At 42.7% G+C, this 17670-nt stretch overlaps 1 protein-coding gene across 1 annotated transcript; it reads left to right on the top strand.

The window, feature by feature from the left end:
• The first annotated feature begins 12638 nt into the window (after window positions 1-12638).
• On the top strand, window positions 12639-14197 carry ASCL4 (achaete-scute family bHLH transcription factor 4). Its single transcript, XM_023196531.1, has 2 exons — window positions 12639-13294; window positions 13474-14197. The coding sequence occupies exon 1, from the start codon at window positions 12672-12674 to the stop codon at window positions 13191-13193; it is 522 nt and encodes a 173-aa protein (XP_023052299.1). The 5' UTR covers window positions 12639-12671; the 3' UTR covers window positions 13194-13294; window positions 13474-14197.
• The last annotated feature ends 3473 nt before the right edge of the window (window positions 14198-17670 follow it).

Below are 17670 nucleotides of genomic sequence, written 5' to 3' on the forward strand. Positions count from 1 at the left end.
ATAATACTTAAGAAAATAAAGACAAAAATCTTTGTGACCTTGATAGGACACAAAAATCACGAACTATTAAAAAATTGGACGAGGTACAGTGGCTCTCACCTCAGCACTTTGGGAAGCTGAGGTAGGAGGATCGATTGAGCCCAGGTGTTTGAGACAATCCTGGGCAACAAAGTGAGACCCTGTCTCTACAAAAAATAAAAAAATTAGCTGGACATGGTGGTATGCACGTGTAGCTCCAGCTACTGTGCCCAGGAGTGTGAGGTTGCAATGAGCTAAGGTTGTGTCACTGCACTCCAGCTCAGGTGACAGAGAGAGACCCTATCTCAAAAAAAAAAAAAAAAAAAAAGACAAATTGAACTCCATCAAAATTAAAATGGTTGATCTTGAAAAGATACTGTCAACAAAATGAGTCAAGCGAGAGACTGGGAGAAAATATTTTTAAAACAAGTATCTAACAAATGATTTGTATCTTGAATATATAAAGAACCCTTTAAATACAATAATAATAAGACAATTAAATTTTAAAACTTAGGCAAAAATCTCAACAGCCATTTCACCAAAGAAGATATATAGATGGCAATTGAGCACACAAAAAGATGTGCAGCATCATTAGGTATCAAAGAAATGCAAATCAAAGCACAATGAAGTCATATTACACACTTACTAGAATGGCTAAAATTAAAAAGACTAACTATAACAAGTGTTGGCGCAGATATGGAGCAACTGGCACCCTCATGTTTTGTTAGAAGACTAACTATAACAAGTGTTGGCGCAGATATGGAGCAACTGGCACCCTCATGTTTTGTTGGTGGGAATGCAAAAAAAAGTCACAGCCATTTTAGAATGATTTCTTTTCTCTTTCTCTGTCTCCTTTTTTTTTTTTTTTTTTTTTTTTTTAGACAGAGTCTCACTGTCACCCAGGCTGGAGTGCTGTGCTGTGGTCTCGGCTCACTGCAGTCTCTGCCTCCTGGGTTCAAGTGATTCTCATGCCTCAACTTCCCCAGTAGCTGGAATTACAGGTGCTCACCAGCATGCGTGGTGAATTTTTGTATTTTTAGTAGAGATGGGGTTTCACCATGTTGGCCAAGCCGGTTGCGAACTCCTGACCTCAAGTGATCTACCTGCCTTAGCCTCCCAAAGTGCTGGGATTACAGGCATGAGCCACCATGCCTGGCCGGCAATTTTTTATACTTTTTATACCATACAATTCTCCATACTCCTTAGGTATTTGCCAAAGAAAAATAAAAACATATGTACAAAGACTTGTACACCAATGTCCATAGCTGCTTTATCTATAATAGGCCAGAACAGGAAATGGCCCAAATGTCCATCAACTGGTAAATGAATAATGATAGTGTACAGTATCTATACAGTGGAATTCTACTCAGAAATAAAAAGGAACAAGCTGTTGATACATGGATAGATCTCAAAGCCATATTATGCTAAGTGAAAGAAACCAGACACAATAGACTACATATTATGAGTCCAGGTATATGAAATTCTAGAAAAGGCAAAATTGTAGTAATAGAAAGCAGAGAAGTGGTTGTCAGAAGTTGGGAATGGGTTGGGGGATGAGATTGCCTACAGTGGGGGCATAAAAGAACTTTTAGAAGTGACGAAAATGGTCTTGATTGTGGTAGAGGTTATACAACTGTATACATCTGTCCAAATTAATCGAATAGTAAGCTTGACATTGGTGAATTTTATTGTATGTAAAAATACCTCAAAAAGTCAATTTAAAAATTATGTCAAAAATTGAAGTGTTCTGACTCTACTCCCCAGACTAGGCCCACTGTATGCTCTCTCATACTATCGATGTTTATTGTAATTAATTGTTTAATTTTCTATTTTGCCAAATAGATTTTAAATTTTGGGGAGAAGATTCATGTCTATCTTATTTAATGCTATACAACATAGCACTATACCTGGCATATATTAGATATTCAATAAATTTCTGATGCATGAGGGAAAGTCGAACTGGCATAATTTGAAGCCACACATATTGACTCACATATCTATTTACTTGGAGATGTACAGCAAACGGTTGCTCAAAGATTGCCTTAACTGCTGATTTGGGGTGACTTACCCCTTTAAGGAGACTCCACGGTGCTGTTAAGACAATAAAAACAATGGAAAGGCCAGACACAATGGCTCATACCTGTAATCCTAGCACTTGGGGCAGCCAAGTCTGGTGGAGTGCTTGAGTCCAGGAGTTCAGGATCAGCTGAGCAACATGGTGAAACCCTGTCTTTACAAAAATTACAAAAATTAGCCCGGTGTGATGGTACATGCCTGTGGTCCCAGCTACTTGGGAGGCTGAGGTAGGAGGATCCTTTGAGCCTGGGAGGTTGACAGTGCAGTAAGCTGTGATCAGGCCACAGCCACTGCACTCTGGCCTGGGCAACAGGGCAAGACACTGCCTCAAACAACAACAACAACAAAAATGGGAGAAACTGGCCAATCACACAAGTAGAAATGAAGAGTTTTGGCGTGGCAGAACAAGGAGGATACGTTCTGAGGAATGCATCCTTAGGCAATTTTGTGGTTGTGCAAACGTCAGAGTGCACTTACACATACCTAGATGGTCTAACCTACTACACCCCTAGGCTAGATGGTATGGCCTATGGCTCCTAGGTTACAGACCTGCATAGCATGTTACTGTACGGAATACTCCAGACAATTGTAACATCATGGTGTTTGTGTATCTAAACATATCTAAGCATAGAAAAAGTACAGTAAAAATATGGATAAAAGATGAAAAAAATGGTATGCCTGTATGGGACAGTTTCATTATAATCTTATGGGACCACTCTTGTATATCCAGTCTGTCGTTGACCAAAACATCATTGTGTGGCACAGGACTGCATTAGCATGATTGTGAAATAATGATGGAGAGTAAAATCAAGGGTAGACCTTAGAGATAATATCAATGAAGACAACCAGATAACAACCACTAAGATTTTTCCAGGACATCAGAGATAGACACAGAGGGCAAATTACCTTTAAACATTAGCTCCTAGCACTAAAGACAAGGACAGTAGTGGGTAAACTTGGCCGCAGATTTAGCTGATCAGGATATCTTACTTTTAACAGACCCTACTTAAGGTTTAAAATCTTGCTTCCTATTCCTTATGGTAAGGAGGATCTAGAAATAAAGACCTTTTATGTGGGTAAACCTGTTCTTTGGCATTCTTGGGATTCCTGCCATAAGTTTGATATAATTATAATGTATAGTGTAAGGACTGACCTCCTTCTTTATTTAATATTTGCAGAGAGGCATAGAGTTTATTCTACAAATGTTTGTTGAGTGTCTACTATGTGCCAGGCATTGCTCTAGGAACTGGGGGTATATAGTAAACAAAACAGGCAAAAAATACAAGTTCCTCTGGAGCTTACATTATAATGGAAGAAGATAGGTAATAAAGAAATGAGTAATTAAAATACACAATATTCCAGATAGCAATAAATAACATAAAAAAAAAGAATGGCTGAGAAAATGGACAGAAAATGCCTGGGGATGGGCCTGCGATTTTAATAGGGTAGACAGAGAAGTCATCACTCAAAAGGTGACATTTAAACCAAAGGGGAGGAGAGAGTGATCCATGCAGACATCTAGAGGGAGAATGTCTCAGTCAGAAAGAAGGTCAAGAGCAAACGTTCTGAGGCAGGAGACTACCTGGTGGATTTGAGAAATTGCAAGGACACCAGTGACTCTAGAACTGTACTGCCTAGCGTGATAGCTGCTACCCACCTGTGGCTATGGAGCCCCTGACATGCGCCTAGTTTACATTGTGCAATTATTTTAGAGTGGGGAGTAAAATAGAGAGATTTTTGTCAATAGCCCCAATTCTTTACTCCTCTTGGTAACCAACCTTTTTTCTCTCGGGAAAAAATGGAGTCTATTTTTCTGCCCCTTGATTCTGAGTTTGCCATGTGGGACATATGCTTGAACTGAGCTGAGGTCAGGCCAAATCACTGATCCTCGGGCTCAAGAGCTAAATATGTGCTTAGTGTTTTATTGACAGCATTCTGAGGAGGCTGCCCCCCTTATCTTGGCTACCACCGAGTCTCTGCTCTGATCTTAGGAAACTGACACATGGGTGTAGAGGATTAAGCACTAGTACTTAGAACAATATTTCTCTTAGATTAATGTCCTAGGAAGTACTTGTTCAAATCCTCTAAAAGCTGTAGAATTACTTGTTTTCTAAACACAGTATATGTGGCAGTAGAACTGGGGTAATCTTGTGTGTTCTGTTAACCCTTAGGAATTTTTTTTTCTTTTTCTTTTTCTTTTTTTGAGACAGAGTCTTGCTCTATCACCCAGGCTGGAGTGCAGATCGCATGATCTCGGCTCACTGCAACCTCTGTCTCCTGGGCTCAAGCAATCTTCCCACCTCAGCCTCCCAAGTAGCAGGGATTACAGGCATGCACTACCATACCCAGCTAATTTTTGTATGTTTTGTAGAGACAGGGTTTTACCATGTTACCCAGGCTGGTCTTGAGTGATCCTTCTGCCTTGGCCTCCCAAAGTGCTGGTATTACAGGCATGAACAACCATACCCGGCCAAGTCTTAGGACTTTAAAGGCTGAACACATCTGGTTTCAAACTAATTCAGTTTCTCAGATCTGAAGGAACTGTACTAATTTCTGTGAGAGTCATGCACAATGAATGAATCCAGACTCTACTCAGTCTTTCAAACAACACCCCTCTAACTAGATTGAGCAGAATAAGAAATCAAAGAGTGAGCCAAAACAAAACAAAACAAAACAAAAACACATCATCAACACCACGACACAGAGGACTTCGTGACCAAATGTGGGGTGGTTTTCCCCACACCCCACGCAAGCAATCACTTCTGCAACACACACCAACTGGGTGCCCTCCAATTTAATTCCAACATTATCTACCTGGAGATAGCGTCAGATCCCACAGGTTGAGGGCTCAGTCCCATCAGACTTCCCCCTGACCCTTCCTCATCAGACACCAGTCACAAGTCCGGGCCTCTGGAACTTCTGACCAACCGGCTTCAAATTGGGGTTTCCATGACTCCCTCTTTGGGTCCCATTAATTTGATAGAGTGGCTTACATAACTCGAGAAGACACTTAACTTAGGTTTACTGGTTTATTACAAAGGATGTTACAAAGGATACAGATGAAGAGATGCACAGAGCATGGCACAGGGAGGGGGTGCAGAGCTTCCATGCCCTCCCTGGGCGTGCCACCCTCCAGGAATCCCCAGGGGTTCAGCTATCCAGAAGCTCTCCAAACCCTGTCCTCTTGAGCCTTTAACGGAGACATTATTGGATAGACATGACTGACTACCATGCAGAAAAGTAACTGGACAAAAAGGGTGTGATCCAATACTAGTAGACTGAATGGGGAAACCCAGCAAGGCCTGTCTGTTCACATTCTTCCTAGTCTCCTCCGTACAGCGTTCCTTCCTCCAGGGGATGGGGCAGGACTCCTGAATTGAGGGTCTCATGACCCGTGATTATAAAGGTGGTGGAAGATAAGAGTTCTGCTGTGGGCTGGTGAAAGAAGGGCAGGGCAAGTTCAGAGAGAGAAAGAGAGAGATTCTGTTTTCTGAGGCCTGCTTCTGAGTGCCCTAACATTACAACAAAAGACTATAACAAGAGCTTAGGGAGTTTATAAGCCAGGAACTGTGGACAAAACCCAATATATCATAATATCACAGAGGGGAAATTATTTTAGGAGTTTAGCCAAAGAAATTTTAATGTTGATATCTCTGAATTTTAGCCTAAAAGTATAAGGTTATTTAAGCTTTGGGTTTTAATTTATGCCTAGCAATTTGATAATGAGGATTTTTCTTAAATTTGGAGGATTATTCTGTGGATAATTTATTTGACTGCATAACCTCTGGCCAGCTATACTGGAATGGCCTTCATTAGAAATAGCAAATAAAATCAGGAATGAGTTTTTGACCTGGGGTCCACCATATTTTGGGGTTAATTTAACTGATGTACTGTTCTGATTCATTTTAGAAGTTTAAGGGGTGAAAACTGAACTGCCTGTCCGTAAGTCTAAGATGATAAACAAAGGAGCAGTAGTTGCCATTGAAGGAAGCTGGAAATTCAAGAGAGAAAGACCAGATCGCTGTCTTTGTTAATGGCCTCCTAAAATTCCAACAGCAATGAAAAAATAAATGAAAAAGTAACTGAAAATTTACCTCCAAAGAAGGTCCATAGCCGGGCACAGTGGCTCACACCTGTCATCGCAACACTTGGGAGGCTGTGGCAGGTGGATCACCTGAGCTCAGGAGTTCGAGACTAGCCTGAGCAACATGTTGAAACCGTATCTCCACACAAAAATATAAAAATTAGTTGGGTGTGATGGCACATTGCAGTGGTCCCAGCTACTCGGGAGGCTGGTCGATTGAGCCCAGGAGGTTGGGGCTTCCGTGAGCCAGGATCGTGCCACTGCACCCCAGCCTGGGCGACAGAGCAAGACCCTGTCTAAAGAAAAAAAAAAAAAAAAATCCATATGTTTTTTGTTTTAGCAACTCTCCAAGGAACAGATAATTTTCATATTTTACAAATTGTTCCAACACCTAGAAACAGATGGAAAGCCGCTCAACTTATTTTTAAGAGTTTGAAATAATGCTGATACCAAAAAAGGAGAGCACAAGAAAGTGAAACTATGAGCCAATATAACTTGGGACTATAAGAAAAAAATTTCTAAATAAAATATTAACAAATTGAATCCAGCAGTGTATAAAAGAATTATGACTTCATAGGATTTTATTCTAAGAATATAAGATGGTTCAATGTTAGAAAATCTATCATAGCAATTCACTACAATAACAAATAAAAAAAGAAAATACATGATTATAGATGTTAAAAAGCATTTGATAAAATTGAGTAGCCATTCCTGATAATAACAAACAAATTTCCTTAACTTGGTAAAGAATATCTACTAGATAGTGAAACATTAGAAGCTTTCTTATTGAAATACCAGGATGGGCTGGGCGTGATGGCTCACACCTGTAATCCCAGCACTTTGGGCCACCCACTTGGGAGGCCCAGGTGGGTGGATCATGAGGTCAAGAGATTGAGACCTTCCTGGCCAACATGCTAAAACCCTGTCCCTACTAAAAATACAAAAATTAGCTGGGCGTGGTGGTGCATGCCTGTAGTCCCAGCTATTCAGGAGGCTGAGATAGCAGGATGACTTGAGCCTGGGAGGCAGAGGGTGCAGTGAGCCGAGATTGTGCCAGTGCATCCAGCCTGGGTGACAGAGTGAGACCCCATCTCTCAAAAAAAAGAAAACAAAAAAAACCATCTTGAGTGGGTGTTATTTCACAAGTGTATAAATTTATTCAAAACTCATTAAGTTGTATATTTAACATCCATGCATTTAATTGTATGTAGATCTTATCATGATTAAAAACCATTAGAACTAATAAGAGAGTTTAGTGAAATGACTGGATTAAAGATTAATATGAAGTAATCAGTAACTTTGAATAACAGAAAAAAAACTTATTCACTATAGTTATAGTTTGAACAACAGAAAAAAAAAACTTCACAAAACCTATAAAACATCTCTAAATAAGCAAAATAAGATATGTTCAAGACCTACATGGAAAAACCTTTGAAATTAATTAATTAATTCATTTTTATTTTTTGAGATGGAGTCTTGCTCTGTGGCCAGTCTGGAGTGCAGCGGCGCAATCTTGACTCACTGCAACGTTTGCCTCCTGGGTTGAAGCGATTCTCATGCCTCAGCCTCCCGAGTAGCTGGGACTACAGGCACGTGCCACTACGCCCAGCTAATTTTTGTATTTTTAGTAGAGACAGGCTTTCACCATGTTGGCCAGGATGGTCTCGATCTCTTGACCTCGTGATCTGCCCGCCTTTGCCTCCCAAAGTGCTAGGATTACAGGCGTGAGCCACTGCACCTGGCCAAAATTTTCTAATGAGCAAAAAAGAAGACTTGAAGAAATGAGTTCTATTATGTGCATATATGGAGAAATGCAACGTTTTTAAACAAAAGGTAATTCTCTCCTGATTAATCTTTTTAATGGAGACAGGGTCTTGCTCTGTTGCTCAGGCTGCAGTGCTGTGGCATAATCACAGCTCACTGCAGCCTTGATCTCCTGGGCTCAATCAATCCACCCGCCTTAGCCTCCTGAGTAGCTGCAACCTCAGGCACATGCCACCATGCCTGACTACTTTCTGTATTTTTTTGCATTGATAGGGTCTCCCCATGTTGCCCTGGCTGGCCTCAAACTCCTGGGCTCAAGTGATATGCCTGTGTAAGCTTCCCAAAGTGTTGGCATTACAGGTGTGAGCCACTGCACCTGACCCAATTTAATCTTTCTATTTAACACAGCCTCAATTAGAATCGCAAGTGGTGTTTTTTTCCTCATCGATACTAAAAGTGCACGTTGCATTCTTTGGTCTTCTTTTCCAAATTTGGGCAATCCTTGCCCAAAAGTTCTTTCAGATGAATTTTACAGTCAGCCATTCATTCTCCAAGCCTTGAGTTTGGTGCCTCTTCATAATTCACACCAGGGTGTTATATAGAAAAGGGGAGGCCTTGTAAAATTTGCGGTAGGAGAAAGTAGCCTTAAACAGACGAAAGCTAGAAGGAAAGGATTAAGATATACTTGCCCATCTGCCCCCTTTCATGAGCAGACCTAAATAGGACTACACAAACCCAGCCCCAGTTGCTCTTGGCAGGTTAGCATATGTGTTACTTGATCTAGCCAGCCTTAGGACAGCTTTAGGTTGGAGAGAATGTTTATCTGGGTCAAAACTGACTGGAGAGTAATCAGGAGTCAAAACTTCTTCTTCTGATCTCTTACGTAAAACAGGTAACCCCCACCCCATACCCTGCACATCATGTGAGTAAAACAGTCCTGTTCCTACTGGAAAAGTGACTTATTTTCAATGCTTTTGTCCTTTAGGAAAGAATGCTCTGTCAGCATTTTTTGTGACCATGCAGTTAGGTCATTATATTACTTGGATCCTATAAAAAGACCACTGTAGGATCAGGATTTGACTTTTTTTTTTTTTTGGTTTTATTTTTTTTTTTTAGATGGAGTTTAACTCTTGTTGCTCAGGCTGGAGTGCAATGCAATGGCGTGATCTCAGCTCACCACAACCTCCGCCTCCTGGATTCAAGTGATTCTCCTGCCTCAGCCTCCTGAGTAGCTGGGATTACAGGCATGCACCACCACACCTAGCTAAGTTTATATTTTTAGTAGAAATGGGGTTTCTCCATGTTGGTCAGGCTGGTCTCGAACTACTGACCTCAGGTGATCTACCTGCCAAAGTGCTGGGATTAAGACATGAGCCACCACGCCTGGCCTTGACCAATTTTGACTGTGGTATTAGGAGAGAGAGAGAGAGAGAAAGTCTTGTAGCTACTTCTTCCTTAGAGACAGAATTTATAAGGAGCCAGAAACCCTGATCCAAGAGTTCTAATTTCTAATGATAAATCTGTTGGTTTGGGCCAGATCAGGGGGTGTTGTTTGAACTTTCTACACATTTTCTCTTATTAAGTTTCACTGAGTTATAAAAATAAGTAATAGTGCTGTTATTAACAAGTTAAACAGTAGAAAGATTTATAAAGAAAAATGCACATTTCCCCTTACTCCCCATTGCCACCCTTTCTTTTTAGGCAACCAATGCAAAAAACTATTTATGTCTTTCAATTTCATTCTCTATGCTCACAGAAACACATATAAAGGACATACACATCATGTAGAATTGTTTTTATGTTCCCGCTGCATATGTTACTGTGTAATTTGCATTTTTCACTTAACATATTGTGGATATGTCTGCAAGTTCTTACATATAGATTTTACTCATTATTTTTAATAATAGCATAATCTAAGATTTTTAACTCTTTTCCTATTGATGGACATTCAGGCTGTTCAGGCTGTTCCCCTTTTCTCCTCCTCCTCCTCCTCCTCCTCCTCCTCCTTCTTCTTTTTCTTCAAACAGAGTCTTGCTTTGTCGCCCAGTCTATCTCAGCTCACTTCAACCTCCACCTGCCGAGTTCAAGCAATTCTCTTGCCTTGGCCTCCTGAGTAGCTGGGACTACAGGCACATGCCACCTTGCCTGGCTAATTTTTAGGATTTTTAGTAGAGATGGGGTTTCACCCTGGGGGTCAGGCTGGTCTTGAACTCCTGACCTCAAGTGATCCACCCACTTTGGCCTCCCAAAGTGCTGAGATTATAGGCATGAGCCACCTCACCTGGACTCTTCTTTTTTTAAAATCACTACAAATGTTGCAATAAAGATTGTTGTACACATAAATAGGTATTGCTACATTTATTTTGGTAGGACAAAACAGGACAGATATCTGAATCAAAGGATGTGATGTGCACTATTAATTTTAACAGTTTCTTTAGCTGGGATGTGGAGGCACAAGCCTGTAGACCCAGGTACTCAGGAGGTTGAGGGAGGAGGATCCCTTGAGCCTGGGAGGCGGAGGTTGCAGTGAGCAGAGATTGCATCACTGCCCTCCAGCCTGGGTGACAGAGTGAGACCTGTCTCAAAATAATAATAATTTTAATAGTTTCTTGAAGCAATTTATGCTCCTACCCTTTCCTCAAATCCTTGCCTGCCCTAAATGTCAGCAATCTTTTACAGTTTTGCCAATCTGAGAAGGAGAAATGGCACCTCAACTGTTCTTCCTTTTGCTCTCTTCCAATCTAGTCCCCAATCTGCAGATACAGTTATCTTTTTTGAAACACAGATCTTCAAATGTCACCTCCCTGCTTAAAATATTTCATTATCTTCCTGTCACTCTTAAAAGTTAAAATATTTGACATGGCCAAAAAGTACCTTGTGGTATGACAGCCTACCTGCCTGTGTGGTGGACTTTTCTCCTAATAGAAAGGGCTTTCTCAATTCTACTGAGAAATTGTGATGATATATTAGGCTGTTTGCCAGTACAAACCTCATTGGGAGCTACAACTTTTAATTTTTCTTTCTTCTTTTTAAAAGATGGGGGTCTTGCTACGTTGGCCAGGTTGGTCTTGAACTCTTGGCCTCAAGCAATCCTCCCGCCTTGGCCTCCCAAAGTGCTGGGATTACAACCTTGAGCCACTGCACCCAGCCAAGCTACACCTTTTAAAATGTGACTGACTTATACCTGAAAGGAATAATTATTTCTATTTTATTTGCCTTGTTTTTCGAGTTGCTCCGGGCAGATCATTTAGAACAAACAGGGAAGCACAGGACTTGCCGAACTAAAAAGAAAAACATGTTAGGGCAGCACCTTGTCTGCTGGGGAATAGGCAGAAGGTCTCATCATTAATGTAGGGGGTTTTTGCTTCTCTTGTTTTTAAGTCGGACTTTTAAAGCAGAAGGCGCCTTTAATGTACTGGTTTGCAGAAGAGGAAATCTGATTTTCAGTGTGATAACATATTCTTTGACATTAACCAGTACAGTCGGATTTTTAATGACACTTTCATCTTCAAAGGATTTACCAACACGGATGGATTAATTATTCATTTTTGGGGGGTTGTGTGTTAAAAAGACAAGTCTTCAAAGATGTCATCCTTTCTCCTTGGAACTGGGGGTCTCCACCTTTCAAATGTTGCTTTCCTGCCCCCAAGCGAGAAAATAAATGGCATTTTTTAAAAGAAGAAGAATCCAATGGAAAAATACTCTTTGCACTATGGAAAGATGATGTCCTTATATCCTGGGTGAGATTAGAAGAGGAGGTTGGGAAGCAGTATTTAAGATGTGTTTACAGTAAGCACTGTGAGAAATTACCGGCTAAGCGCGTTTGTTATTGTTCAGTCTTTTGATGTGCTCTTAAAAAGTCGCATATATCCGTAAAACACCCTGAGTCAAACATAAGTTGGAACATAATATGCAGACCCTTATATTCTTTGCTACAGTCTGTATTTTTCCTGTACCCTTCAAACATGCCTCATTGAGTTTTTAAAAGATTCCGCTTGGAAGAAGAAAAACCTCAAGCCTCGCCCCGGGTCTTCCTTGACTTGACACATTTTATAACCGCAAGAAAGCAGTTTTCCTTTGATGAGGCTAAGACCCCAGAAATGAAAGAGCAAGTGTAAGTTTGCAAACACTCTAAAAGCTCCTTCCATTAGACCTGGTCGCGGGAAACCACAAAGGACAGTCAAGTGATTTTCAAGGAGAAAGCCTCTGGTCCACTTTCCCTCTGCCGCCAGGAGGTCTGCAGGTTCCTGGGAGGAGCTCTTCTCAAATCCTGAAGATTGCTAGGCTCTTGGCAAACGACTCATCTCTTGAAGACCTAGAGTGGTGGATGACAGGCATTGAAAAGCTTTTGGTGGCTTTGGAAGATGACTCTGGTGTGAGCTCACCTTACCAGGCTGGGGGACCAGGCAGAGGAACCCCCTTTGTTATCTTTTGAAAGAAGATCAGCGGGGAAGACGGGGTTTGAAGTGTGGATTAGGAGGTCCTACGTCTTTGCCTACCACCTCTGCTAAATCTTCATAAAAAGATCGAGGAGTGCAATGAACTTCAGAAATCATGCACCGCTTCCTTGAAGCCTGTCCAGGAACCTAACTTCTGGACCCAGAAACTTCTCCAAAGACAGACCCGCTGAGCCAGGCAGTCTGCACCAGCACCTCTGCTTCTAAGATTCTGTTTCGTCTTCTTCTATTGAGAGATTGACCTCTTGGGTGATTTGTGTGCTTTCCGGCAAATGATGGAGACGCGTAAACCGGCGGGACTGCTGGCCTTGCCATACTCGCTGCGCGCCGCGCCACTGGGCGTGCCGGGGACCCTGGCCGGACTCCAGCGGAGGGAACCCCTAAGGGTCGCCCTGCGTCTGGACGCCGCGTGCTGGGAGTGGGCGCGCAGCGGCTGCGCACGGAAACGGCAGTACCTGACCCTGCCACTGGACGGCGCGTTCGAGCCCGCCTGCCTCCGCAAGCGCAACGAGCGCGAGCGGCAGCGGGTGCGCTGCGTGAACGAGGGCTATGCGCGCCTCCGAGACCACCTGCCCCGGGAGCTGGCTGACAAGCGCCTCAGCAAAGTGGAGACGCTCCGCGCCGCCATCGGCTACATCAAGCACCTGCAGGAGCTGCTGGAGCGCCAGGCCCGGAGTCCCGAGGGCGCGGCCGGCGCCGTCCCCCAGCGCAGGGCGGAATGCAACAGCGACGGGGAGTCCAAGGCCTCCTCGGCGCCTTCGCCCAGCAGCGAGCCCGAGGAGGGGGGCAGCTAGCGAGCGCCCGGGCCGGCCAGGACCCCTGCGCCCGCCGCATAGCGCGCAGCCGGGCGCTCAGCCTAAGGTCCTTTTCGAAAGTGGTTTGCGTTCTTAAGCTGGTATCTTCTCCAGGCCTACATCTTAGGAAAAAGAAGTGGGTACTGGGGTTTGGGGGATGGGGGAGGTGTTTTTACCTTTGGGAATTTCTCCCCTGCCCTTATTGGTTACGTGCCTGCAACTTATAGGTGCTTATTAAGAAGACCCTTTTCCTATACTTCTAAAATGCAAACTGTTTCAGATTCTGAGCGCCTCATTGTAAATACGATTATTCTAAAAACTCAAAGGGCGAGAACAACTGGAATTTCCCACCTTCTGTGGTGTGAGTAAATTGTATACATAAATATTAAACCTTAACCAAAGAAGAACTTTACTGCCACCAAAACAGAAACAACCCCAAACAGCCAAAAACAGCCCTTAAAAATGAGAGGAACATTTTCTTGCATTCTTTCCTTTGGAAATTGTATTCGAAATGTAATTGAAAACAATTGTTGACCTCCTGCTTTGGGTGAAGGAGACTGTAAGCTGCTACTTGAGAACGAATTTGCCAGCATGTGCTGTTGACTGTGTGAACGATGGTGCCAGGGAAGCCATGGCTTGGTACACACTGTTTAATCCAGTGGCCACGTGGAAGCTTCGTAGCATTGAGCAGATAGTAAAATATCTTAGAATTAATGATCTCTTTGGAAGAGAGCCCAGGTTTGTATGAAAACTTGTTTTTCCTCTCAATTGTTTTGTTCACTGTTTTCTTCATTTTCCTTTTCTCTGCATTCCGCACCGCCCCCCCGCCCGCCGACCTATAGCTCTCCATCTAAGTTTTGGATAAACTAAAGTGGCACTGTGACTTTAAAAATAAAAAAGATCTACTTGGAAGTCCTTTTTGAGGGTTGAGCCGGATGGGGGAAAGATGTGGGACAAAAGGGATGGATTGAAGTTGGTACATTCTCAAATATTTTTTATCACCATGGGAGCTTCCAGGTACAGTATATGGAAATGATGTAGTGACTTTGGCCATGTTAAAAACCTTTTTAAAATATTTAATTTGGGTCATTTTTTTTTTTTTCTGAGAAACAATTTTGAGTTCGGCAGATAAGTTAAACGCTTGCTGTGTGTGAAAAGATCCCTAAGGTTGTTTTCTAATATGCCGAATTATCCTTTCCATGGAGGCAGCTTTGGTTTGTGGGGGAAGAAGAAGGGGAGATGGAAATGGACAAAGAGAACTAACAGTGGCAGTGCATCCTCCAGGTGGATTTTACTTAGATTTTATTACCCCCTTTTACAGGTGTAGCAACTAAGGCAGGCTATATATTCAATGGACATCTTTTATGTGCTAGGAATTTTGTTGTGACTTTTTACATTTTGTCCTATTTAGCTGTCATAAATTTGTGGGGTGGGTATGACAAATATTTTGTGATTTAAAAAAAAATATGAAGCTCAAAGAGGTTACATACCTTGACCAGTTTAGTGTTGCTAGGATTCCTTGAGCTGAGATCAAGTCCTGAGTCTGAACCCAAAGCCGAGGATTTCTTTCTCCCTTACTGTGCTGTCTCTTGCTCTGTCATTTGCTAGCAGAGCAAATGTTGCTGCAACTCAGTTTTCTTACCTGTACAGAAATGTTTACAGAAGGGTATGTGAAAGACCTTGGTAATCTGCAAGGCACTAACCAATGATAAATTAGTAATTTTATTATTTGGGGAGAAACACTATTTCTCAGTTTATGGAGAGTAAAGCCTGATTAAGAATAAAATCTCCAGGTGGAGTTGGTGTGATTTCTTCAGTGTTTCAAAAGAGGGACAGAGTGACCACACTCTCTTACCTCCTTTGGCAAGGTTCTGGGATACATGCTTTGAAAGCTAAATCCATGTTAAAACATATCATTGGCTGGGAGCAGTGGTTCACCCTGTAATCCCAGCACATTGGGAGGCAAATGGAGACAGATCACTTGAGCTCAGGAGTTTGAGACCAACCCTGGTACTGGAAACCTTAATGTGGTTTTATTTGAAGCCCTGTTGAGAATAAGGCAATGATTTTGAGAAACCTTTTGGAAAAATAAAAGTAAAACCCTCTCTTAGCTGGGTGTGCTGGCTCATGCCTGTAGTCCCAGCACGTTGGGAGGCCAAGGCAGGAAGATCACTTGAGGCCCAGAGCGTGAGACCAGCCCTTGGCAACATACAGAAACCTTGTCACTACAAAAATTAAAAAAAATGATCTAGGGTTGGTGGCATGCCTCTATAGTCCCAACTACTCAGGAGGCCGAGGTTGGAGGTTTGCTTGCACTCAGGTGTTCCAGGCTGCAGTAAGCCATGACCGTGCGTCTGCCTGTGCTCCAGCCTGGGCGACAGAGTAAGACTCCTATTTAAAATAATAATTATAATTAAATAAAAACCTTTTGCAATCATGTAACTTTTTAAAAGAAAAAAATCATGCAGTTTTTCTGGGACCTTCCTCGTGACTTACAGGAGGAGCACCAATCTGGGAATGAAGCCTTTAAAAAGGTTTGACCTCTTTTCCTGCGAATGATCACTTCATTAACCCTAGAACAATTTGACTTTCAAAAAGAACTCAATAAATTTCCAGTGAATTTTGTGGAAGCAAGAGTGGAGGGGAGTTTTATGGCAATGAAGCATTCATAAAAGGAGAACGATTTTCATGTCCTTCAGCATCTTCCCTTTCTTTAATTTTTCCAACTCAGCCCAGACATATCTCTTGATTGCACTTGATTGCACTGGGACCCCCCACCCTGCCCTACCCCGAGCGTGCAAAGCGCGAGGGGCTGTGTTGGGATGTGGCAGAGTGTGCCCTGGCCCTGGGACTGGATCCAGCTCTTGCCACTCATTGACTTGGTGACTTTGAGCAAGTCCCTAACTGTTGTGTTTTCAGTTTCCTATGCTAGGACACATGAAGAGTGGGTCACATTATCTTTTAGACTCTTCCACCTGGAAATATCATGCATCCAAACTGTGCAAAGTCCCAGCTGGGGGAAGCGAATGTAATAAGGCATGCCCACTTCCTGCCACACAGCATGGCGCTTTCTGTTCCTGTATTTCCCTCTTCCCACTAGAAAGATCCAGCCCTGAGGCTGCAGCCATTTTTTTTTTTTGGACTCCTAGTTGCTGTTAAACTATGCCCAGTTAAAACAAAACAACACAAAAAAATCACCGAAAGCTTTATAATTTTTTTATGGAATGGAACTTGAAGACTCTTTACAAGTTGGTGGGGAAATAGACCCATTTGACCTCAATATGAGGAAAAAGGTATAAATGGTATAACTGATATCCAAAATGGAAGATATGCTACAAGGAGCCAAAGAAAAGAGGGATTTGGTCCAGCCTCAAGTGAGTAGGGAACAAGAAGGAAAGGCATTGGTGGATGCAGTGTTTAGTAGGTAAGAATGGAACGAGAACTCCAGGCAGAGGGAACAAGAGAAACAAAGTTGCTGAAAAGACAGGAACTGTTTGGAGAGCCCAGAGAGGCTGAGTAATAGGTGACTACACACAGTGGCTGAGGCAAGACTCTAGGGACATTGAAAGCCAAGCTAAAACAGCTTGGAGTTGTTTTTTTAACCAATGGGAAACTATTGAAAAAAAAATTGAGGGACAGTTTTGGAGAAGGTATGTGGTTGAGGATCATGGTACCCCATTGGTAGAAAGCAGCAGACCAATAGAGTATTGCCATAATTAAGGGAGAGGAAATGAAGTCGGGGCCTGAACTCTGGCAATTGAGAATGGGAAGGGAGGGATGGATTGGCAAGTGGAACTGATAGGTCTTGGCAACTTGGAGGAGGGGGATGGGATGAGGAAGAGGGCGAAGTTAAAGTACCAACTGTGGTTGAAATTGAGAGCACAGAAAGAGAAGTGGATTTAAAATCTTAAGAGTCTTGTTTTGGAGATGCTGAATGTAAAATACTGGTAGGCCACTCCTGCCCACAAGCAACTGAAAATGCTGATGTTGAGGTCAACAGAAAAGTCAAGCATAGCTGTTTCTTTAAGAGCCACACACTTATGGGGAGTAGTAGAAGTAGGTGTGATCTCCACAGGGGAATGTTGATGAGAAAAGGAGAAGAGTTGGGCGTGGTGGCTCACACTGGGAATCCCAGCACTTTAGGAGGCTGAGGTAGGAGGATCGCTTGAGCCAGGAGTTCAAGACCAGACTGTGAAACACAGGGAGACTCCCCCATGTCTACAAAAAAAATTAAAAATTAGCCAGGCATGGTGGTGCATGCCTGTGGTCCTAGCTACTCGGGAGGCTGAGGTGGGAGGATCACCTGAGCCCAGGAGGTCGAGGCTGCAATAGCCATGATCGCACCACTGCATTCCAGCCCGGGCAACAGAGTGGCACTGTGTCTCAAAAAATATATATAAATAAATAAATAAAGAGAAGAAAGCAGGGAGAGGCCTGCACTGAAGGTGTGTCAGAAGAAGAAATGTCTTTGAAGAGA

This window comes from Piliocolobus tephrosceles, chromosome 10 (assembly GCF_002776525.5).
Source record: "Piliocolobus tephrosceles isolate RC106 chromosome 10, ASM277652v3, whole genome shotgun sequence".
Classification (NCBI taxonomy): domain Eukaryota; kingdom Metazoa; phylum Chordata; class Mammalia; order Primates; family Cercopithecidae; genus Piliocolobus; species Piliocolobus tephrosceles.

Coding starts and splice junctions, on each gene's coding strand:
- ASCL4 (XM_023196531.1), top strand. CDS start 12,672: ATGATGGAGACGCGTAAACCGGCGGGACTGCTGGCCTTGCCATACTCG.